Source organism: Cherax quadricarinatus, unplaced genomic scaffold (genome assembly GCF_038502225.1).
Source record: "Cherax quadricarinatus isolate ZL_2023a unplaced genomic scaffold, ASM3850222v1 Contig1789, whole genome shotgun sequence".
Classification (NCBI taxonomy): Eukaryota; Metazoa; Arthropoda; class Malacostraca; order Decapoda; family Parastacidae; genus Cherax; species Cherax quadricarinatus.
Window position 1 is genome coordinate 47,158 of NW_027196815.1, and position 24,227 is coordinate 71,384.

Here is a 24,227-nt window from a genome sequence, read left to right on the forward strand (position 1 = left end):
TTACTTAAAAATAAGATAAAACAGAGAAGAGTGACCAAGAAGGTGGAATGAAGGAGGGATATAGTTATTTCTGGAAGGGCTGGGCCCAGAGGATAACAAAAATTCTGAGTACTGGGAGCTTGAGCATCGAGCAGCTTGTGTGAGTGTGTTAAAGTTTGAGCAAGGTCATTTTTATGATGGGAGTCAGGCAAACTGGTTAGCTGGACTTGAGTCTTGGAGGTGTGAAAGAAAGTGCCTGCACTCTGAAGGATGGGTGGCGATGTAGAGGGGAGGGTTGTTCGAACTGTGATGTCTGCACACTTGTGGTAAGACAGCTTCCCCAGTAGGTGATGACCAACTTGGTAAACAAAAATTATTATATAAGGAATCAGCAAAATACACAATGTAACTTACCCTAATTTTTGACAGGGTATTCAGATGTTCGGAGAGCACTGAAAGAGGCACTGATCAGAGCTGGTGTTGACGAGAAGGCTACAGTTGTTGTGGTGGGGGACGCAGTACTTCAGCACCCAACTGTCCTACACATGCTCAACACCTTAATACTTACTGGCGATGTTCCTAACTTACTGCCCCCGGAAGATTATAGTTATCTCATGGAGGTTAGTTACTGCACAAAATTTAGTTCTGTTTATTATGAAGCATTATGCTTGTGCAAAATAATAAAAAACTAAAACAATCAAATTATGTTTCAAATTTAAAAGTAAAACCGCAATTTAAATGATCTCGATTTAATGGATTTCGGAAATAATGGACAGAATCCGCTGGGTAAATTATTTTTGAAAAAGAAATAAATGTCGATTGTTTGCAGAGTTGTCCATTATCGTTATTATGCGCTGGACATTTAATTTCGGAAACAACAAAATGATCTATATATTTTTTTTTAAATAAATTTTTACGTTTCTTATAATTTAATTTATGAGTTTCACACTTTTGTTCTCAGTGTCTGGTAAATATTGAAAATGATAATTATCTATTTTTCTCCAAAGATGGTAAGTGCGAGTTACATTAGTATGTTAAATGTGTATGTTACAATAGTATGTTAACTGTGTATGTTACATTAGTATGTTAACTGTGTATGTTTACATTAGTATGTTAACTGTGTATGTTTACATTAGTATGTTAACTGTGTATGTTACAATAGTATGTTAACTGTGTATGTTTACATTAGTATGTTAACTGTGTATGTTACATTAGTATGTTAACTGTGTATGTTTACATTAGTATGTTAACTGTGTATGTTTACATTAGTATGTTAACTGTGTATGTTTACATTAGTATGTTAACTGTGTATGTTACATTAGTATGTTAACTGTGTATGTTTACATTAGTATGTTAACTGTGTATGTTTACATTAGTATGTTAACTGTGTATGTTACATTAGTTTGTTAACTGTCTATGTTACAATAGTATGATAATTGTATATGTTACAATAGTATGTTAACTGTGTATGTTACATTAGTTTGTTAACTGTGTATGTTTGTTAACAAGGAAAAGCTTAAAGTTATGAGTAACATTCAATACCTCGGAATAATAACAATAAAAAATGTTAGGCACATCTGTTGCAGACACTCGAATAAATGTTGATGTTGCAAGAACAATTTTATGATGCAAAAATCATGGGGACTTATACTTACCTGGAGTTTTACCTGGAGAGAGTTCCGGGGGTCAACGCCCCCGCGGCCCGGTCTGTGACCAGGCCTTGGGTAATATTGCTGAACTACTGAAATCCGTAAACTGTAATCCGTCGTGATAGGAAACTGCTAAAAAAGCCTATAATTTCTAGACAACATTTTGCCAATAAAGGGAACATATCATGTCAATAAATGGCAAATGCGAAATAACAATATATACTAAAAAAAGGGTAAGGTGAAAGTAAGTGTTGTCAGATAATTAATGATGAAGTCATGTTGTCAGATTGCTGTTTCACCTCAGCAAAGTGTTTTGCATATTTTTTACACGATGTATGCGCAAATTCAGTATATTTTGTGGTCTCTTAATAATCATTAAGAGAAATTTACAATTTCTATTTGTCAGTCATAATTTTAAAAGAGTTCTTCGTTACATATGCTGTTTCTCATTCTCTTATATCATTTTCAGTGGCCTGTGGATTAAAGAATATTTTGTAATATACCCATTTTGATGACACTCTTCAGGTCACTTGTTCTATCTAGGCTGGAATATTGCTGCACACTAACAGCACCTTTCAAGGCAGGTGAAATTGCTGACCTAGAAAATGTACAGAGAACCTTCACGGCGCGCATAACGGAGATAAAACACCTCAATTACTGGGAGCGCTTGAGGTTCCTGAACCTGTATTCCCTGGAACGCAGGCGGGAGAGATACATGATTATATACACCTGGAAAATCCTAGAGGGACTAGTACCGAACTTGCACACGAAAATCACTCACTACGAAAGCAAAAGACTTGGCAGACGATGCAACATCCCCCCAATGAAAAGCAGGGGTGTCACTAGCACGTTAAGAGACCATACAATAAGTGTCAGGGGCCTGAGACTGTTCAACTGCCTCCCAGCATACATAAGGGGGATTACCAACAGACCCCTGGCAGTCTTCAAGCTGGCACTGGACAAGCACCTAAAGTCGGTTCCTGATCAGCCGGGCTGTGGCTCGTACGTAGGTTTGCGTGCAGCCAGCAGTAACAGCCTGGTTGATCAGGCTCTGATCCACCAGGAGGCTTTGTCACAGACCGGGCCACGGGGGCGTTGACCCCCGGAACACTCTCCAGGTAAACTCCAGGTAAACTCCAGAGACAACCTTTATTTTGCTGGTATTAAGCCGTCTTGTTCCCCTGACTTACATATAGTGACTCCATTACAATATAAACTCTATTATAGATTGCTGTTTATTATTTTATTTTAACCTCTTTCTGGTTTGGAAGTTAACACCTTTGGTAAGTTCAAAACAATGTTGGTGAGATATTTGAGTGAGATGGGTTAAGTTTGCCGCCTAGCATAGGCTAGTAGGCCTTCTCTAGTGCTCCATGCTTCTTTAATTTTCATACACAATATATACTACATGAAAGGATTTTTTGGGGGGTGGGGGAGTTAGGGCGGCTATTTATGCGCAAATTCAGTTATAATTGAGTATATTTTGTGGTCTCTTAATAATCATTAAGAGAAATTTACAATTTCTATTTGTCAGTCTTAATTTTAAAAGAGTTCTTCATTACATATGCTGTTTCTCATTCTCTTATATCATTTTCAGTGGCCTGTTGATTAAAGAATATTTTGTAATATACCCATTTTAAAATATTCTTTAATCCACAGAATATTTTATAATGAACCCATTATAAAATATTCCTTAATCCACAGACAAGAATAGAAAGATGTTGGAAGGTGTGAGGCTGAGTCCAAGTCGGTGTTTTGAACACTCAGATGTGTCGGTGTTTTGAACACCCAGATGTGTCGGTGTTTTGAACACTCAGATGTGTCGGTGGCTTGAACACTCAGATATGACTGTGTTTTGAACACTCAGATGTGTCGGTGTCTTGAACACTCAGATGTGTCGGTGTCTTGACCACTCAAATATGTCGATTTCTTGAACACTGTGCAGATATATTGGTTTCTTGAACACTCGGTAGATATATCAGTGTTTTGAACACTCGGCAGATATATCGTTTTCTTGAACACTCGGCAGATATATCGGTTTCTTGAACACTCGGCAGATATATAGGTTTCTTGAACACTCGGCAGATATTGAGCACTCGGCAGATATATCGGTTTCTTGAACACTTGGCAGATATATCGGTTTCTTGAACACTCGGCAGATTTATCGGTTTCTTGAACATTCGACAGATGTGTTGGTTTCTAGAGTACAGTATTTAAGAAACTAAATATGTATTTTAATTAATGTACAGTAGTGGACACTAAGACGAGTGCATTCGTCTCTCAGCTCTCGGGTAGAGAGGACGTCCGTGGAGCTTCACTTTTGACCCCTGGTGGCAGGTGACAGTATTTTCATAATGGCGGAAAGTGGTCGCAGGCATGTCAACACTGTTTGTGTAGAACTGGTGAGGGGCATGCTTGATGGCCAGAATACTCATTTGTTGCTGATGGCGATATTGAGGGACACTTATGGCATTACAAACTAAGAACTTTATGGCGTTTCATTGAATGGTGTTGCAAGAATTTTCGTCAAATTTCGGCAGGACAGCACTTAAGAAAACATGGTGGCCAGGTACCAGGATGTGGTATGCAGGTTAACCCTGGTGTTAGTGTCTGCCTTCATGATGTGTTGAGGTTTTACACCTGGATCAAGGTGTGTAATGAGCCTTTTGAAGCTGACAAAAGTGATTTAAGGAACGTTTTTGGATGTTATGGGACAATTCATATGGCGACATTGGGACGTTGGCATGATGGGCCGCTTGTTGGCATCCCAGAAGAAACGTTTTACCTTAAAATGTCCCTAAAGCAACCTATACCATCATATGTGGTGATGGAGGACTTCCATACTCAAGTTTATGTCACTTACACGGGTCAGAGGCATACGTGCCAATTGTATGGGGTTTACGACCACATAGAGGTGCATTGCCCGATGTGCAGTGCATTGCCCGACGTGACGTGATGAGGGAGATTGATGGCTGAAGCAAGGACTGATGATACATCGGAGCAGAAGACTTATGCTACGGCTACGCAACGTGAGCTTTGATCACGGATAGCGTGGAGTGAGGAGGTGGAGAGGGAGAAAGCATTGTCTCCTGAATGTGTGACCCTCCCTGGATTTGGAGAGGACTTGGTGTCGGCGACAGGCGAGGTGGAGTCTGTGACTGCTAAGGATGTGATGGAAGCCTCCATACAGGAGGCTTTGCACAAATTATTGGATGTATCGGCGTCTAATATGATCAACGCTGGTTTGAATAACGAGAGAGTGGGGGCAGAGGTGAGAGGCCTCAACGAGAAGGACGTGTGTGGTGAGGGGCTGGTTTAGGATGTGACAGTGGAGGTCCACAGGGCCGACACCCAGGAGGAGGCCATGGTTTAGGACCATAGCTCTCGTAAGAGGGCGGCTGTAATATCAGATAGTGAGGTAGAGGTACCACCTGTACCTCTACATGTGGCATGTAGAGGTGCAGGTGGCTCGAATAGTATTGAGCATGTGCAAGAAGGCAAAGGGAGATGTGGGGGGTAGGGGGGTGTTCTTGTCTGAGTTACAAGAGTGTTAAGGGGCCTAAAGGTAAACTCCCATTATATCCTTCAAGTGTCTTACTTTAAGTGTTAATGGGTTAAAATCAGTGGGTAAGTGTAAGGTTTCGGAGGTATTTTTGAAGACATATATACAAGACCTTGTGTTTCTGCAGGAACATAATTATAAATCATTAGGTGAGTTGTTGATCACTGGTTATGGGGTGTATATGGGTTGTTCTGCACGACTGATAGGTGGTGGTGTGGCGTTGTTAATTAAAAAATCCAGCCCGTTTCTTATGTAGAGATGTGAGGTAGGAGAGGAGGGGCGGGTGGTTCTGGTGGATGGTACGTGTGGTGGGGTTCATGTGGGATTCACAGGGGTGTATGGGCCTGTGGAAGGGGACATGGAATATAAGAATAGGTTGTTTAAGGATGTCCTAAAGATTGCTGCCAGTCATTATGATTATAGGAGGTGATTGGAACTGTGTAGTATGACATAAAGATGTGGAACCTAGAGGGAGTTTTATTTTTCATGGTTTTCAGGGGATCTGTTGCGAGGTGTGAATGTAGTGGATGTTGCTGCCAGTCATTATGATTATAGGAGGTGATTGGAACTGTGTAGTATGACATAAAGATGTGGAACCTAGAGGGAGTTTTATTTTTCATGGTTTTCAGGGGATCTGTTGCGAGGTGTGAATGTAGTGGATGTTGGAGGGGAGGAGGTGGGTGGGGTGATGCATACATTTATTAAGTGTGATTATGCAGCAAGGCTTGATCGAATCTATGTATTTCGGGGGTTGAGGGTGGGCAGTATGTGTGTGCTGAATGCGAGTTTCTCTGATCATAGAGGGGTTATGGGGGAATTGAATTGAGAGGGATTGCCAAAGCGTTTCAGGGGTTATTGAAAGATGAATGTTGGATTATTGCACAAACGGGGGGGGGGGGGGGGAAGGAATCTTTTGAGAGCGCTTGGAGGAGGTGGTGGGCTGACGGCTGGGGGGCGGTTGATGTTCTTGGGTGGTGGGACAAGGTTGGTAAAGGGAAGGTGAGGGATTTTTATCAGTTTCATTATGGGGTTTTACATTACCTTGAAGGTCAGTTACAGGAATGCTATATGGGAGGGGGGGGGTAGTGTATCCAGTGGGTGAGATTGAGGGTTTGAAACAACTGATTAGAGATATTCAAAATCGTAATTTTGATGCAGTATGTGTTGGTACGTGTTGCGGGAGGACTTGATGAGGTTTTATGGGGTGCCTGTCCTTTGGTGCATGTCTTGCTAGAGTAGGGAAAACGTCGAAGGGCAACGGCAATGATGAGCTTGCGGGTTCAGGAGCAATTAGATGGGTATCATCAGGGGCAGGTGCTTATGTCAACAGAGGGTATGGGTTGTTATGTGGATGCGTGGTATGAGTCGTATGGTAAAAGTGTGGGGGTTAATTGTGAGGCGCTAGGTGAAATGGGCGAATGGGTATGTTGTAATCTAGTGCATAAGGATTGGTTGAATTTGCATGGGCCTATACGTGAGGAGGAGATTAGGATGGCAGTGGAGGGAATGTGTTTGGGAAAATCGCTGGGTACTGACGGTATTCCTTGCAGTTTTTATAATAGAATCAAAGAAGACGACGAGAGCTGTCGTGAGATGGGAAGGAAGAAGGATAAGGAAGGATGGAAATACTGGAAAAGGATGGGAAGGAGGGGGAGAGGAGGAATCAAGGCAAGTGGCCCAACCACTTTGGGACATGTGGTACTGAAGTACTGGAGGCGTAGATGGAGAGGCTTGGATGATGTCGGTACTTGGCTCACTAGGAGAGGATGGCGAAGGCAGCGGCAGGAGCTGGGAGTGTCAGAAGGCAGCAAGCAGGATGAGTTGTATTGGTGGAGGTCGGCTTGAGGTGTGTTAAGCTACTGTCCCATTAGAAAGAGTCTGGAACTTCGGTAGTGGCATGGTCATGAGTCTAAATTTGCGGTCTGGGTCGATCTCTGGAGCATTAAGGAGATTGATGACTTCTCTAAGGAAGAGAGCATGTGATGGTCTACAGACAAACTTGACTTCGTCGCTCTGCAGGAGGGGATGTCTTTGCATCCATTTCTTTAGGATACTCAGGAGTAGTGAAGAAAGAGACTCCATGTATTGTAATAGTGTTGTTTATCCTTAGAGTGAGCGACAAGTGAAGTCGATGATTGGTCAGTTTTGTTGAGGTTGGAAGACGAGGATGCTACTCATGACTTGATGGATGTGGTGGCTGGCATTAGAGGCAGTTTCTCATTGGTGGAGGAAGGTGAAGGCATGTGAGGCATTGAGGGCTCTGATTGGTTCCTGGTAGTGGCGGTGGCTGGAGGAGGTGGTGGTCTCTCATTGGTGGATTGCAAAGTAGAGCAGGTGGCTTCTGCAGAAATCAAATCTTGCAAGTCATCTGGTGCCTCGAAACTGACGATTTTTGGGATACTCTTCAAAATATCGGCTGAAGCACGACTAGCTGGAAAGTTGAATGATGGCAGATTGTTGAGGGCAAGAATATCATTCATAGTTGTATTGAAACAACCCAGGTTAGCTGCATTTTGCATGTGTGCATACATCAGGGAGTAGTAGAATTTTGTGGAAATATCTTCTGGTAGAGGAGAGACTGTGAGTGGTGGAGGTTGCTGAGTGGCTTGTAGAATCTTGGTGGTGGTCGTCTGAAGCTTAGCTATAGCAGCATAAGTAGGAGAGTTTCCTGTAGACTTCTTAGTTTCTTCTTTCAGTTTCTTAGAGAGGATATCCTTGCATACTGGACATTTGGCTGCAAGAGTATGGTGATCACTCTTATAGTTGATGCAGGTGGGAGCAGCAATGGAAGTGCAGGAGCGAAAGTCGTGATCTGCAGACCCACAGGTGGAACATATCTTCTTATTCTTCACGTGGCAATCAGCAGTAGAGTGGCTATACGAGTAGCATGTCCAAAAAGGTGTTATGTAAGTGAATCATTCAAGCTCAATCTATCGAGGGTTGATGAAGTAGTAAGAGATGGCCAGGCCATCAGACAATGCTCTAGTCGCCATGGTAACGTCCAGAAACGTGACCTTGAGCATCGAGGAAGCGTTGGGAATCTTTACAACAGAGTCAATCTTGGCCCAAGTGTTGAGGTCTTCAAGTGATTATGTAATTTCCTCGATAGACATGTTCGTGATTAGCCTGTCAAGACGTTTCATGAACACAGAACGTTTTGCACACATGTATGGTGACGTGGAGATGGTAAAACCGCGGTCATCTAATGTCTTCATGGCTGTAGGTGTAAGTACTTTGTCAGCTTCAGCATCATCAAGAAAGGTGACGATGAAAGCTTCTTTCAGTGAATTAATCTTAGAGAATTTGGCGTGAAGACAAGTGTTGAGTGAGGTTGCAAGCTCGAGCTTCGTGGCGTCGTCGACGACAGCAGACTTGGGCTTAGTTCTCACACGATGAGACATCGTGGAGATGGTAGAGGTTCCCCTTCCCATCGGGGATCGTAGGGAGACTGGACAAGTAAGGAGAGCTGCTATGACCTGCCGAGGCGAGAGTCAGAAGCGGAATTCTGTGATGAGTTTTTATAAGGAAGACTGGGACTGTTTGCATGAATTTTTAGTGGTTTTAATTAATGCCATGAAAACCATGGGTAGGTTGGAGGAACAGCAGAGAACGGGTGTGGTGGTTATGATCCCTAAAAAGAAGTCTTGTGAATATGTGCATGATTACCAATCGATTACCTTAATGTGTGGTGATTACAAGATCTTTGCTGAAGTGTTAGGAAATAGGATGAAAAGAGTTCTTGACAGAATTTTGAATAAGGGTCAATATGGGGTGCCTGGATGTTCGATGTGTGTGGGGCAAGGGATCATATGCAGGTTTATAGATGAAATGGGGGAATGAAGGTGGGGTATCAGGATTAGATTGGCATGTGGTGTATGGAACGAGGCTTGCAGCAAGGATACCCTGTGTTGCAGCTTCTCTTTCTGTTGCTCCAGGACCCGTTTTATAGGGCTGTGCGATGGGGTGTAAAGAATGGGGTGTCTGTGGAACCGGGGATCGTGGGTTACGTAGATGATATCACGGTTCTATTCAGAAGGTCTGAGGATTTACAAAGAGTGGGTGAGTTGGTGGAGAGATTTTGTGTGGCAATGGGGATGAAGATTAATAGGGAAAAGTCTGTGCTTATGAGGGTGGGGGACAGAGTGGGTGGGGCTTTTGGACAGGAAGATGGTTGGCCCCCTGGTAAGTCAAATTAAGATGTGTAGGGTTGTTCACATGGGAAATCTTCAGGAGGCACGGAAGGTGAATTCGAAAGAAGCAGTGGATAGGGTTTTGAGTAGATTGGGGGGATTGCATACAGGGGGTTTGACGCTACACCAGCATGCCATTGTTGTGAATGTGATATTGTATGGTAAGCTGTGGCATGTGGCAGGTATATATCCCTTGGAAACATGTGATGAGAAGCGTCTGTTGAAGGGTGTATCGATACATTTGGGGTTCGGGCTGTGACTGGTTTTCGAGAGATGTTGTGTGTCTATCGGTATGCCAGGGAGGGCTGGGGTTAATGGCGATGAATCAGAGGTTGTTGGGTATGTACGTTAAACACAGTTATTTGAGGGAGGGTAGGGATGCAGGCACAGGCTTGGCGTCGGTGAGAAGGGATTTGGGGCATTGGGTGATGAGTAGGGATGTTCAGGTGTGTGAGGGAATGTTGAGGTTATTGATTTTTGCAAGGGACCCACGCAGGGTCAAGTTAGGAAGACTAGCTCAGGTGGGTGGTGGGGAGGTGGTTGCTAGGGTTGAGGGTATATATCCGATGTATGCATGGAGTGACTTATGGGGGCACTTAAAAGGGTTATGACTGAAGGCTGTGGTGAGGGAGGTAATGTTCAAATTTCTCCACAATATATTGCCATCTAGGGAAGTGTTGGGTAATAGTCATGTGCAGGAGTGTTGTGTGTGTGTGTGGATATTGACACCGTTTTTCATGCTGTATATTTTTGTATGAGGTTGGAACCAGTGAGGGAGTGGTTTGTTTAAGGGTGTTAAACTTAGATGTGGGGGGTGGGGTGCCGGTGCAGAATGCAATGGGTTATCTTGTAACAGACTTTGTGTATACTTCGTGGGTTTTAAGACGTGCGCCGGTAAGAGAGTGAATCAGGACACTGGCAGCGATGGGACATAACGGTGGAATAAGGTCATCACCAGGGACAGATGGTATTTCAGATTTTTGGACGGATATCGTAGCTTCAGCGCCAGGGACTTATGGGCATTACAGTCTTAAGGGGAAATAATGAAGCTGGCTTCTTGAGGAATGAGCGGGCATGAGTGGTGCATTTGGTGAGAGAATGTGATGTGAGGAAGTGTGTGAGATAAGTGAGTGTCATGGTGTACAGGAACATTTCATGTAATGTGTTAGTTGGGGATGGAAGTGTAAACCTGGTTGTGGGTAAGCGTAAAATGGAGCTCACTTTTAAACATGTATGTTTTCTTGTATTTTTATACAACAGTGAGCCTCTTATGTGGTTGCATGTTAGTATAATGTATCTTGTGATATGCTGTATGAGTCTCCGTATTTCTAAGGTGGAATTACAAATGTATTGTCTTTATGTTTATCACTTGGGTAAGCTTTTACCACATGATTAGGTTACACCTGGCATTGTCATATTTATTGTTTTCTATATTGCTGACCATGTAGGTGTGCGATCCAGGTATGTATGGAGTACGGTATGTATATCAGTGGGGAAGGGGGTGTCCAATGATTGGTTTTCCCAGAGGGGAGGACCAGGTGTTGGTGCTGATGATGGTGGTGTATGCATTGTTTGTACAGTCTTGTGTGTGGGCGCTGGCCGTAGGCACATGAAGGGTGTTTGGTGTGCATGGAGTGCAGCTTGGGTATGGATTCCACAAACAAGGGTGTGGCGTGGGTAATATGTAGGTCAGGGCACAGTCATGTGTGTGTCCAGGCACTAGAGGTACAAGTTGTATTGTGTCGTAAGTTGTAAAGGTTAGTTCTCCAGTGTTGTTATGTGACACTTCGTTAAATATCTATGTTTGTATTGATAGCTTTTGTATCAATACCGTCATTATTATATAACCTGTAATGTACGCCGTAAGTGGCAATGTTATGGTTTGGAAGCCTTGAGTGTAAGGCATTTGGGGGGGTCAAGGTGGTGGAAGTTTAGTGGTGAACTGTATAAAACTGGTCAGTATGATGTAGGTTGGTTGGGTTAGAAGGTTCACTGGACCTTGTGTATTATCAGACTGTGAGAGTTACGGTGCATGGGAAAAGTTTAGTCCAGGTTTAAGGATACATGTTTGAATGGTACTTATATTATTTGTGTATTGATGTTTTGAAGTATTTATTGTCATAATGTTTTAAGTATTATATAATATGTTCCTAAACACAAAAGCTTAGATTGAGCTATGTGATTATTTAGGATCTATTGGGTGGAGGAGGTAGGGATATATGATTTATTATAGCATGTCATTTGGTGTATTTTTGTTGTAAGATGACATATTGGGCCACAAATCTCTTATCTGATGTTTATTGATGTATGGATTATGAACATCCTAGGCGGCTCCAAGTGTATATAGTGACTGTGAGAACGCTGTGCAATTTATATAGTGTACTGTGCTTATGAATTGTATTTTGTATACCTGTTTGATAAGGGATGGGGGTTTTATTATATATTTATTTATTTTGTTGTAATATAAAGTTTTAAATAAAATATAAAAAAAAATTAAAAAGTATTCATGTGTCAGCTTAAAAAAAGTCTCTTATGTTTTGTTTCAAAGTGCAATTGTTTTCTCATACCTGATTTAAAGTGCTACTTTATTATGCAGTGTATTGTAAAATATGTGTATAAAAAAACTATGAAACCGGACGTGTAATAGTCCTGAAGAGTAGCCAAGACAGGACAGGACAGTAGCAGGTTAGATGTGTTTTCGAGTCAGTACGAGAACAACGGCGGCTGGAGAAAGACGTCACAGTCTGGTGTTTGTGTGAGTTGGGATGGTGAGTTTGGGTAAGTTTAGGACATAGGTTATTTTATTGGTTTTGGTGCTATTATGTTTGTCTGTATGAGGAGAGACCTGTTTAAATTATGGAAGAGTACTTGTGTAGTGTTCTGCCTGCAGGTTAAGAGGCAGGCAGAAGGGGGACAGAGGTTATGGTGCCTCCATGTTTATAAATGTTAATGTTTTTTAACCACTAGTAGCAGTGTGCTGGTGAGCTAATGTGAGTACTGGGTAAAGGTATATTGGTGTTTGGTGATTTTTGTATTTGTGGGAAAGTTGCATGTTGTATATGTTAGTTTACTATTAATACATTATAATTTTATATGTTAGTTTTTGTGCCCTTCCTGTTAATATAAATATTGACTATTTACTTAATGCTTGTTTAAAGAATCAAGCTTGGCCATAAGTTGGTTTATGTGGTTTAATAGCTTAAATGCCCATAGACAGTCTGTATACCCCTAGGAGCCACGACATTTATTTACGTAACCTAATAAAAGGCATTACGCATAAAATAAGGATTAAAATAAACTCAGTGTATATACACTGAAGCACATACCCCTAAAAGTTGTACAAATTATGTATAAACTATACTGAAATGTGTGTAAAACATAATATGAATAGAAACCTAAATATTACTCAGTGGTTAATACTGTTTGGTTTATATATTTTGTTTAAATATATATTTACAGCGTCTTCGTTTGTCTATGGAAGACCGTCGAGTGAGTGAAGCTGAGCTGTGGAAGGAAGAGGTACAGCGTGTCACAGACCTGGTACATGTTGTGATCATCTGTCCACCCACCACAATGCTGCGTCACATCATCACTCACTACACCGCCTTCGCCACCCGTGTTACTATGAATTATTTCAAAGTGAGTGCTAGTTACTGCATTTTCAGAAATTCAAATTTTCCTAACCCTAGTATTATTATTATTATTATTATTATTATCATCATTGTCAACACTAAGCACTAAATCACCAGGGTCATACAGCGCTGTTTTATCTAACCATAGTGGGATATAACTTTAAGTTTTCTTATTATAAAAGTTGGCAAATTGTTTGATGAACATGGTTAAGTGTTTATCACTCTCATGAAATATTTTGTAGCCGTGGCCACAAGAAGCTCTGGTGAAAGTTGGCGAACATTATCTGGCAGAAGTGCCACTGAGGAGGTCTATGAGGGATGCTGTCATCTCAGCTGCCACGGCCACCCACCAGATTGCAAGGTTAGATAATTCTCACTTCCTTCCCTTAAATTAAACTTTTTTTAATCTCTTAAATGTTTTTTATTATTAACACACTGGCTGATTCCCACCAAGGCAGGGTGGCCCGAAAAAGAAAAACTTTCACCATCATTTACTCCATCACTGTCTTGCCAGAAGGGTGCTTTACACTACAGTTTTTAAACTGCAACATTAACACCCCTCCTTCAGAGTGCAGGCACTGTACTTCTGTAGGTGGCTGTGAAGAAGGTTGTATTTGATCTTCCTCCTGAGTCTGAGTTCTCTCCATACCCATCTTTGCCTCTTTTTCCTCGGGCTCCATGATAGTGTGATAGGGCCTCTGCTTACAGTTTCACTCCTTCGTTCCCTACAGTCCCCTCATGTGTGACTGAGGTAGCAGTTTGTGATGTCATGTCCATATTGCTCTTTAGTTCTTTAGGCTGTTTCAGATTTTTCCATTCCTCTTCTAATTTCTGTATTTTAAATGTATGTATCTTAAATGTATGTATAAATAATGGGGTGGTTGGAGAAGTCGAATATTCAATCAGCCTTAAGGAGAAATCTCAGTATTTATTCTTGAAGCCATTTTTATTTACTTCACTGAGGCCATTAGGTGAACCCTTTCTTAAAATTATTGTTTTCTTAAGGACCAAAGGAGAGATGTTGTTCAGTCCCACCACCTTTGAGGTATCAAGTTCACATGGCAGCTTATTCACCTCTTCCTCGGTTGTGCTATGACTTCCAGCACTTGTTGGTGTATCCCTTGTTTGTGTACTTCCCTATTCTGTCTTCCTGGAGTCCTTCCTGGCTCCACTGTAAATACTTCTTTAAATCTCGTGTTGACTTCTTCACATACTTCTTGGTCATTTCTTGTGAAGTCCCCACCTTCCTTCCTCGGCCTGATTACCTGGTCCTTGACTGTTGTTTTCTTCCTGTTGTGAGTAAACAACAGCTTTGGGCCAGACTTGATTTCTACTATGTCATTTTTGTATTGTCGCTGAGCCTCTCTTTTTGTCTGTGCATATTCGTTTCTGGCTCTTTAATTTCTTGGGCCCTTTGTCTTCTGTACATTTTCCATTCTCTAGTGCACTTAGTTTTTGCCTCCCTACACTTTTGGGTGAACCAAGGGCTCGTTCTGGTCTTCTTATTATTTCTATTGCTCTTGGGTACAAACCTCTCCTCTGCCTCCTTGCATTCTGTTGTCACATAGTCCATAATTTCTTTTACTGGTTTTCCTTCCAATTCTCTTTCCCACAACGTCTTTCAGGAAGTTCCTCATACCTGTTTAGTACCCACTTTTGTAGTTTGGCTTTTCCCATCCTATTCCTGCTATCATCTCCACTTGTAGCTCTACTATGTATTCAAAGCTCAGAACCATGTGGCCACTAGCTCCAAGGGGCCATTCGTACATGATATCCCAATGTCCAAACTACTCAAGGTGAATACTAGGTCCAGTTTTGTTGTTTCATCCTCACCTCTCTCTCTGGTAGTGCCCTTATCAAGTTGATGCATGGGGTTTTCCAGTACCATATCCATCATCTTGGCTTTCTATGTTTCGGGACCCCCATGGGGCTCCAGGTTTTCCCAGTCAATCTCTTTGTGATTGAATTCTCCCATAACTAGTAACTTTGCTCTAACCATGTGAGCTCATCTGGCCACCTTGTCTAATGTGTCCATCATTGTTCTGTTGCTCTATTTGTATTCTTCTCTTGGCCTTCAGCAGTTCTTTAGCGGGTTGTACATCACTGCAATTACCACCTTAGGTCTCCCCAAACTGAATTGTTCCTACTATGTAGTCCATTTTTTCCATTCCATCCATTCCTTCCATTTCCTCAGATTCCCACTGGTTTCATTTCTGTGAGTGCTATTGTATCTGGGGATGTTTCTCATCCCACTCCTCATATGTATTTGTTATTCCATCTGATGAGGAACTATGGAGGATGTTGTGAAGGTGGAGTTTGTAATGAGGTGGGTGGGGGCATTTGGGTATGGCATGTGGGTTTGGTTTAGAATGATGAAATTAAGACATGTGTGCAACATCTGGGTATCTTTATTGTAGACGTTTCGCCATCCAGTGGCTTTATCAATACAAACTCTAGGACATAACTTGAAGACAGTAGGACTATATATAGAAGATGAGGTAATCAGTCCCTCAACCTAGGAGTAGGTGCGAAGAGCACCGTAGTCGTGGAGATTCTGAAGTAGAAGCAAGGAGCCTGGCGCTTACATAGTAACATCAGGTGTAGCAGACGAGGGCATAGTCATTGGTAGGCGAGATTCCCCAGTGGAAGTAGGTCCTTCCCAAAGAGATGGGTTAGTTGTAGTAGTAGTTGTCGTAGTCGTGAAGGTTATGTACATGTCCTCAGAATCAAGATTCCATGATGTTGCAGTGTCTGACAAGTTGTGCAAGAATGGTATATAATACCGACAAGATGAAATTAAGACACATATGCAACATCTGGGTATCTTTATTGTAGACGTTTCGCCATCCAGTGGCTTTATCAACACAAATTCTAGGACATAACTTGAAGACAGTAGGACTATATACAGAAGATGAGGTAATCAGTCCCTCAACCTAGGAGTAAGTGCGAAGAATGTTTTAGAATGTTTGGTTGCATTGGGGTTGTTGGGGTTGGGAGGCTTCTGTAGGTGGCTGTGAAGAAGGTTGTATTTGATCTTCCTCCTGAGTCTGAGTTCTCTCTATATCCATCTTTGTCTCTTTTTCCTCGGGCTCCATGATAGTGTGATAGGGCCTCTGCTTACAGTTTCACTCCTTCGTTCCCTACAGTCCCCTCGGTTGTGACTGAGGTAGCAGTTTGTGATGTCATGTCCATATTGCTCTTTAGTTCTTTAGGCTGTTTCAGATTTTTCTATTCCTCTTCTAATTTCTGTATCTTAGCCTATGCTGCTGTGATGTTTACCTCACACTTCCTGCTTCCTGCAGTTATCCTCTCCTACATTTTCATGCTAAGCTCTTCTAGTTATCTTCCCCACTCATGTTCCCTTTTCATAAGCTCTGCTACCCAATCTCCCTTCCCAGACTCATCCTCCAGTTCCCTCGTTTTCGGTCTTGCTCTCTGGCAACTCACTTTTTTTTTGGTTACCACAGAATGTAAAACTTTTGTATTTCTGTGTGATTGTTTGCGATGTGTTTGTCTGAATGAGTGTGTGTGGGGTGGGAGCAGAGGGAGGGAGAGGGGGAAGTGGGAAAATGGGAGGTGGGGAGGGGAAAAGAGGGGTAATATGGGGTGAAAAAGGGGAGGGAGAAGCAAAGGAGGAGAGAGAATGGGAGAGGGAGAGGGAAAAGATCGTTAGCAAGGGGAAGAAAAACGATGAGGGAGAGAGGGGAAGATCAGGGGGGAGTTTGGGAGAGATGCAGAGTGTATGTGGATCTGTATGTGTGTTGGAATGTGTACTCACCTAGTTGTACTCACCTAGTTGTGGTTGCAGGGGTCGATCCATAGCTCCTGGCCCCGCCTCTTCACTGGCTGCTACTGGGTCACTCTCCCCGCACCTTGAGCTTATCATACCTCTGCTTAAAGCTATGAATGGATCCTGCCTCCACTACATCGCTTCCCAAACTATTCCACTTCCTGACTACTCTGTGACTGAAGAAATACTTCCTAACATTCCTGTGATTCATCTGTGTCTTCAATTTCCAACTGTGTCCCCTTGTTGCTGTGACCCATCTCTGGAACATTCTGTCTCTGTCCACCTTGTCAATTCCTCTCAGTATTTTATATGTCGTTATCATGTTCCCCCTATCTCTCCTGTTCTCCAGTGTCGTCAGGTCGATTTCCTTTAACCTCTCCTCATAGGACATACCCCTTAGCTCTGGGACTAGTCTTGTTGCAAACCTTTGCACTTTCTTTAGTTTCTTTACGTGCTTGGCTAGATGTGGGTTCCAAACTGGTGCTGCATACTCCAATATGGGCCTAACATACACAGTGTACAGGGTTCTGAACGATTCCTTATTAAGATGGCAGAATGCTGTTCTTAGGTTTGCTAGGTGCCCATATACTGCAGCAGTTATTTGGTTATGTGCACCTCAGGAGATGTGCCCGGTGTTATACTCACCCCAAGATCTTTTTCCTTGAGTGAGGTTTGTAGTCTCTGTCCCCCCTAGGCTGTACTCCATCTGTGGTCTTCTTTGCCCTTCCTCAATGTTCATGACTTTGCGGTTGGTGGGGTTGAGCTCCAGGAACCAATTGCTGGACCAGGCCTGCAGCCTGTCCAGATCCCTTTGTAGTTCTTCCTGGTCCTCGTCCAATTGAATTCTTCTCATCAGCTTCACATCATCTGCAAACAGGGACACTTCAGAGTCTATTCCTTCCATCATGTTCTTCACAAACAACAGAAACAGCATCGGTCCTAGGACTGACCCATGTGGAATATCCCTCATAAAAGGTGCTCACTCTGACGACTCGCTGTGTACCATGACTTGCTGCTGTCTTCCTGACAGGTATTTCCTGAGCCATTGTAGTGCCTTCCCTGTTATCCCTGCCTGGTCCTTCAGTTTTTGTACTAATCTCTTTTGCAGAACTGTGTCAAATGCCTTTTTACAGTCCAAGGAAATGCAGTCTACCCAACCCTCTCTCTCTTGTCTTACTGCTGTCACCCTGCCATTGAACTCCAGTAGGTTTGTGACACAGGATTTCCCGTCCCTGAAACCATGTTGGCTGTTGTTGATGAGCTCATTCCTTTCTAAGTGTCCCATCACTCTTCTCCTGATAATCTTCTCTATGACTTTGCAAACTATACATGTCAGTGACACTGGTCTGTAGTTTTGTGCTTCATTGGGACTACATTTGCTGTCTTCCATACCTCAGGTAGTCTCCCTGTTTCGATAGATGTGTTGAATATTGTTGTTAGGGGTACATATAGCACCTCTGCTCTCTCAGGACCCATTGAGAGATGTTATCTAGCCCCATCGCATTTGAGGTATCTAGATCACTCGGCAGCCTCTTCACATCTTCCTCGGTTGTATGTATTGTGTCCAACACATGGTGGTGTACCCCACCTCTCCGTATTTCTGGAGTCCCTTCTGTCTCCACTGTGAACACTTCTTTGAATCTCATGTTGAGTTCCTCACATACTTCACGGTCGTTTCTTAGAGTCTCTCCTCCTTCCTTTCTTAGCCTGATGTGTGTGTGGGTCTTTGTGTGGGTGTGAACGTGTATGTGTGGACCTATATGAGTGTGGGTTTACTAAATGTGTGAAAAGTAGAGGGTGAGATTGTGTGTTATGGTGTATGAATGTGTATGTGGAGTTTGCGTGTGGCACGTGGTCTTCTGTGCTCCTCTCACCTGACCTGACCCACAATCATCTACTAGTTTATGTCTTCTATGGTTATCCTTCTTCTTAGTCTGCTTGTCCTGTTATGCTATTACCAGTTGCTATACATTATTGATGTAATATAAACCTATTTACTGTGCTTCTTTCAATGTCTACACATTGATTTTACTTTATTATTTTTCTTGGGTAACACATGTGGCAACGTCGCCTGCACCACACTAGGCCTGCCATCTCTGACGTGAGCCACCAAATATCACTTTCAAGTTCACTTATAAAATTGAGGCTCTCCGTACACTTATGTGGCTCAGGGCAACTTGTAAATCACTTAAAAGATTGTTCACTACCTTGACACACTTAATGACCCCTGCAGTAATCTTAGGTAGTGTACAAAACACTTGAATTGACAGAGCACTGAAGTTGTGACTCGCCCATGTGTGTGTGTGTGTACTCACCTATTTATACTCACCTATTTGTGGTTGTAGGGGTCGAGTCATAGCTCCTGGCCCAGCCTCTTCGCTGATTGCTACTAGGTCCTCTCTCCCTGTCCCATGAGCTTTATCATACCTCGCCTTAAAACTATATATGGTTCCCGCCTCCACTACGTCACTTTCTAGGCTATTCCATGGCCTGACTACTCTATGACTGAAGAAATACTTCCTAACATCCCTTTGATTCATCTCAATCTTCAACTTCCAATTGTGGCCTCTTGTGTCTGTGTCCCTTCTCTGGAACATCCCGTCTTTGTCCACCTTGTCTATTCCGCGCAGTATTTTATATGACGTTATCATGTCTCCCCTGACCCTCCTGTCCTCCAGTGTCGTCAGGCCGATTTCCCTCAACCTTTCTTCGTAGGACAATCCCCGTAGCTCTGGGACTAGTCTTGTTGCAAACCTTTGCACTTTCTCTAATTTCTTGACGTGCTTGACTAGGTGTGGATTCCAAACTGGTGCTGCATACTCCAGTATGGGCCTGACGTAAATGGTATAGAGTCTTGAGCGAATCCTTACTAAGGTATCGGAATGCTATCCGTAGGTTTGCCAGGCGCCTGTATGCTGCAGCAGTTATCTGATTGATGTGCGCCTCAGGAGATATGCTCGGTGTTATACTCACCCCCAGATCTTTTTCCTTGAGTGAGGTTTGCAGTCTTTGGCCATCTAAACCATATTGTGTCTGCGGTCTTCTTTGCCCTTCCCCAATATTCATGACTTTGCATTTGGCAGGGTTAAACTCAATGAGGCAGTGTGTGTGTGTGTGTGTGTGTGTGTGTGTGTGTGTGTGTGTGTGTGTGTGTGTGTGTGTGTGTGTGTGTGTGTGTGTGTGTGTGTGTGTGTGTGTGTGTGTGTGTGTGTGCACATGTGTGTGTCTGTGTACACTCACCTAAATGTTGTTGCAAGAATCGATTCATAGCTTCTGGCCCTGCCACTTCACTGGTCACTACTAGGTCATGAGCTTTATCATACCTTGTCTTAAAGCTATGTATGGATCCTACCTACATCTGGAGTTTACCTGGAGAGAGTTCCGTGGGTCAATGCCCCTGCGGTCCGGTCTGTAACCAGGCCTCCTGGTGGATCAGAGCCTGATCAACCAGGCTGTTACTGCTGGCTGCACGCAAACCAACGTATGAGCCACAGCCCGGCTGGTCAGGTACCGACTTTAGATGCTTGTCCAGTGCCAGCTTGAAGACTGCCAGGAGTCTATTGGTAATCCCCCTTATTTATGCTGGGAGGCAGTTGAACAGTCTCGGGCCCCTGACACTTATTGTATGGTCTCTTAACGTGCTAGTGACACCCCTGCTTTTCATTGGTGCATCGTCTGCCAAGTCTTTTGCTTTCGTTGTGAGTGATTTTCGTGTGCAGGTTCGGTACTAGTCCCTCTAGGATTTTCCAGGTGTATATAATCATGTATCTCTTCCGCCTGCGTTCCAGGGAATACAGGTTCAGGAACTTTAAGCGCTCCCAGTAATTGAGGTGTTTTATCTCCGTTATGCGCGCCGTGAAGGTTCTGTGTACATTTTCTTGGTCAGCAATTTCACCTGCCTTGAAAGGTGCTGCTAGTGTGCAGCAATATTCCAGCCTAGATAGAACAAGTGACCTGAAGAGTGTCATCATGGGCTTGGCCTCCCTAGTTTTGAAGGTTCTCATTATCCATCCTGTCATTTTTCTAGCAGCTGCGATTGATACAATGTTATGGTCCTTGAAGGTGAGATCCTCCTACATGATCACTCCCAGGTCTTTGACGTTGATGTTTTGCTCTATTTTGTGGCCAGAATTTGTTTTGTATTCTGATGAAGATTTAATTTCCTCGTGTTTACCATATCTGAGTAATTGAAATTTCATATCGTTGAACTTCATATTGTTTTCTGCAGCCCAATGAAAGATTTGGTTGATGTCCGCCTGGAGCCTTGCAGTGTCTGCAGTGGAAGACACTGTCATGCAGATTCGGGTGTCATCTGCAAAGGAAAACATGGTGCTGTGCCTGACATCCTGGTCTATGTCAGATATGAGGGTGAGAAACAAGATGGGAGCGAGTACTGTGCCTTGTGGAACAGAGCTTTTCACCGTAGCTGCCTCGGACTTTACTCTGTTGACTACTACTCTTTGTGTTCTGTTTGTGAGGAAATTATAGATCCATCTACCAACTTTTCCTGTTATTCCTTTAGCACGCATTTTGTGCGCTATTACGCCATGGTCACACTTGTCGAAGGCTTTTGCAAAGTCTGTATATATTACATCTGCATTCTTTTTGTCTTCTAGTGCATCTAGGACCCCCGAAACCCTCTCCAGGTATACTCCAGGTGTGTATATTATTCACAGAATTAGGAACTTGGAGATTAAAGGGAGGAGTGGGGTTTTCAAGGGGGTTGTTGAGGTGGTTTGGGCGTTCAGAGAGGATGAAGAAAAATAAGATGATTAAAAGGGCATATAAATCTGGGGTAAGGAGTAGTAGGGGTCATCCTAGGAAAGTTTGAAGGGAACTGGTGTAAGAAGTTTTGTGTGATAGAGGCTTTGGCCTGGAATTGACTTACGTGAGCATGTTGGATAGGAGGGAGTGGACTTAAGAGGTTCTCATGATTTGATCTTCTACTGGCATGTGAGCAGGGTGATATTTGTGAAGGAATTCAGGTAAACCAAATAGCCAGTCTTCAGTCCTGGAGGTAGGAAATACAGTGCCTCCACTTTGAAGGAGGGGGAAGAGCAAGGGGGAATGTTGTGTGATAAGTGTTACATCTATCTCCAAATTTTAAGCAGTTTTCTTCTGAGAAAAAGGTATTGAAATTTGTGTTTGAGATGTTGAAAGTAAATATGACCTTAATTACAATCGATTGACTGAAGGAAATTGTGTGTATTTTTTACACAGTTATTCGTTGTGACTATGGAAAACTGTATATATGGTTTATAGAATTACACACTGTGTGTTTCAATCAGGGTCTTTACCATTTATTTGCCCTCCTCCCTTCCCAAGCCAAAGATAATAGCACTGTGTCTGAGTCCACAAATACACCAGCAACTCTGCAGTTCCAGTGGTCCAGAGTTAGTAAAAAATGACTACTTTTATTCCTGAAGCAGTTTTTCTTTATTCCAGTATATCTGAACTGTGATGTCAGCTTGCTACTGAAAGTGATTTAGTGAATGATGGTATAAGTATTTGTTGAATTAGCCTACCTCAGACAACTTAACACTAAAAAATATATAACAGTGTACGTGTATTTTTATATCGCTAATGGATTTATAGTCTACATTACATAACATCCGCATTAAAGTAAATGCTATACAGTGGACCCCCGCATAGCGAACGCCTTGCATAGCGAACATTCCGCATAGCGAACGCTTTGATCGCTAAAATTTTGCCCCGCATAGTAGACAAAAACCCGCTCAGCGAACTTCGTCCGAGACGCGTCCAATGTGCGGCCTCAGCCAGCCTCACATGTGCCGCCTGTCCCATTGTTTACCAGCTAGCCTCCGCGGTAACATTCAAGCATACACTCGGAATATTTCGTATTATTACAGTGTTTTCGGTTCTGTTTGTTGAAAATAAGTGACCATGGGCCCCAAGAAAGCTTCTAGTGCCAACCCTGTGGTAAAAAGGGTGAGAATTAGTATGGAAATTAAGAAAGATTTTGAAGGGTTTGGGGCTAACCCTGAGAAGCCTATGCCAGTTGTGGAATCCATTGTGCCTACTTCAAAAATTAAGGAAATGTGTGCACAGTGGGTTGAACTGCAAACCTTTATGGATGAAAATCACCCTGACACAGCTGTTGCAAGGCGTGCTGGTGACTATTTCAATGACAATGTTATGGCCCATTTTAGACAAATCGTAAAGGAACGGGAGGTACAGAGCTCTATGGACAGAAAGAAGTCCAGTGACTCTGAAGCTGGTCCTAGTGGCATTAAAAGAAGAAGGGAAGTAACCCCGGAAAAGGACTTGCCTCCTCAAGTGTTTATGGAAGGGGATTCCCCTTCTAAACACTAACACTCTCTCTCCCCTCCTCCCATCCCATCAATCATCACCAGATCTTCAATAAAAGTAAGTGTCATGTAATTGTGCATGCCTTTTTCAGTTTGTGTGTACTAAAATTAACATTTTTTTGTGGTAAAAAAATTTTTTTTTCTTACTTTTGGGTGTCTTGCACGGATTAATTTTATTTCCATTATTTCTTATGGGGAAAATTAATTCGCATAGCGAACATTTCGCATAACGACCAGCCCTCTTGCACGGATTAAGTTCGCTATGCGGGGGTCCACTGTACTAATAATAATAATAATCCCTTTGTGCAGACAAGTGTACGAGGAAGTAACAAGCAAAGGAAAGTGGTGTCCTGCCGTCACTCCTGCTATGTACCTGCATCTTCTAGACGAATTCCGTACTATGTTCACCAGCCGTCAAGCACACACCACAGCCCTTAAAAAGAAGTATCTCTCCGGCCTTGACAAGCTAGCCTTTGCTGCTTCTCAGGTGAATTATTTCTCGCTTTCTATTTTGAGTGTGTGAACTATAAGGGATATTGTACTACTGGAGGTGGAAAGAACAGTGCCTGCACTCTGAAGAATGGGTGGGGATGTTGTAGTACTGGAGGTGGGAAGAACAGTGCCTGCACTCTGATGGATGAGTGAATATGTTGTAGTACTGAAGGTGGGAAGAACAGTGACTGCACTCTGAAGGATGGGTAAGGATGTTGTGGGTCTGAAGGTGGGTGAAACAGTGTCTGTACTCTGAAGGATGTGTGGGAGGATAGGTGTGGTTAGTGTGGTTCTGAATATAGGAGAAAGAGTGTTTGCATTTTGAAAAATAGACGGAAATATTGTGGGTCTGAAGGAGGCAAATACATTGTCTGTATTCTGAAGGATGAGTAGGGATATTGTGGTTCTAAGGATTGGTTCTGGAGGATGAGTGGAGGTATTCTTCTGGAGGATGGGTGAGGGTATCATTCTTCTGGTGGATGGGTGGGGGTGTCATGCTTCTGGAGGTTGGGTGGGGGTATCATGCTTCTGGAGAGTGGATGGAGGTATCATGCTTCTGGAGGATGGGTGGGGGTATCATTCTTCTGGAGGATGGGTGGGGGTA

At 43.0% G+C, this 24,227-nt stretch overlaps 1 protein-coding gene across 1 annotated transcript; it reads left to right on the forward strand.

Annotated features, from left to right (window-relative positions):
* Positions 1 to 408: 408 nt before the first annotated feature.
* On the forward strand, positions 409 to 23,618 carry LOC128700452 (dynein axonemal heavy chain 3-like; the record flags this gene model as incomplete). Its single annotated transcript, XM_070081128.1, has 4 exons — positions 409 to 599; positions 12,840 to 13,019; positions 13,255 to 13,373; positions 23,441 to 23,618. Coding segments are annotated over 4 exons (668 nt in total), but the record flags the coding sequence as incomplete, so codon positions are not given.
* Between the last annotated feature and the right edge of the window lie 609 nt (positions 23,619 to 24,227).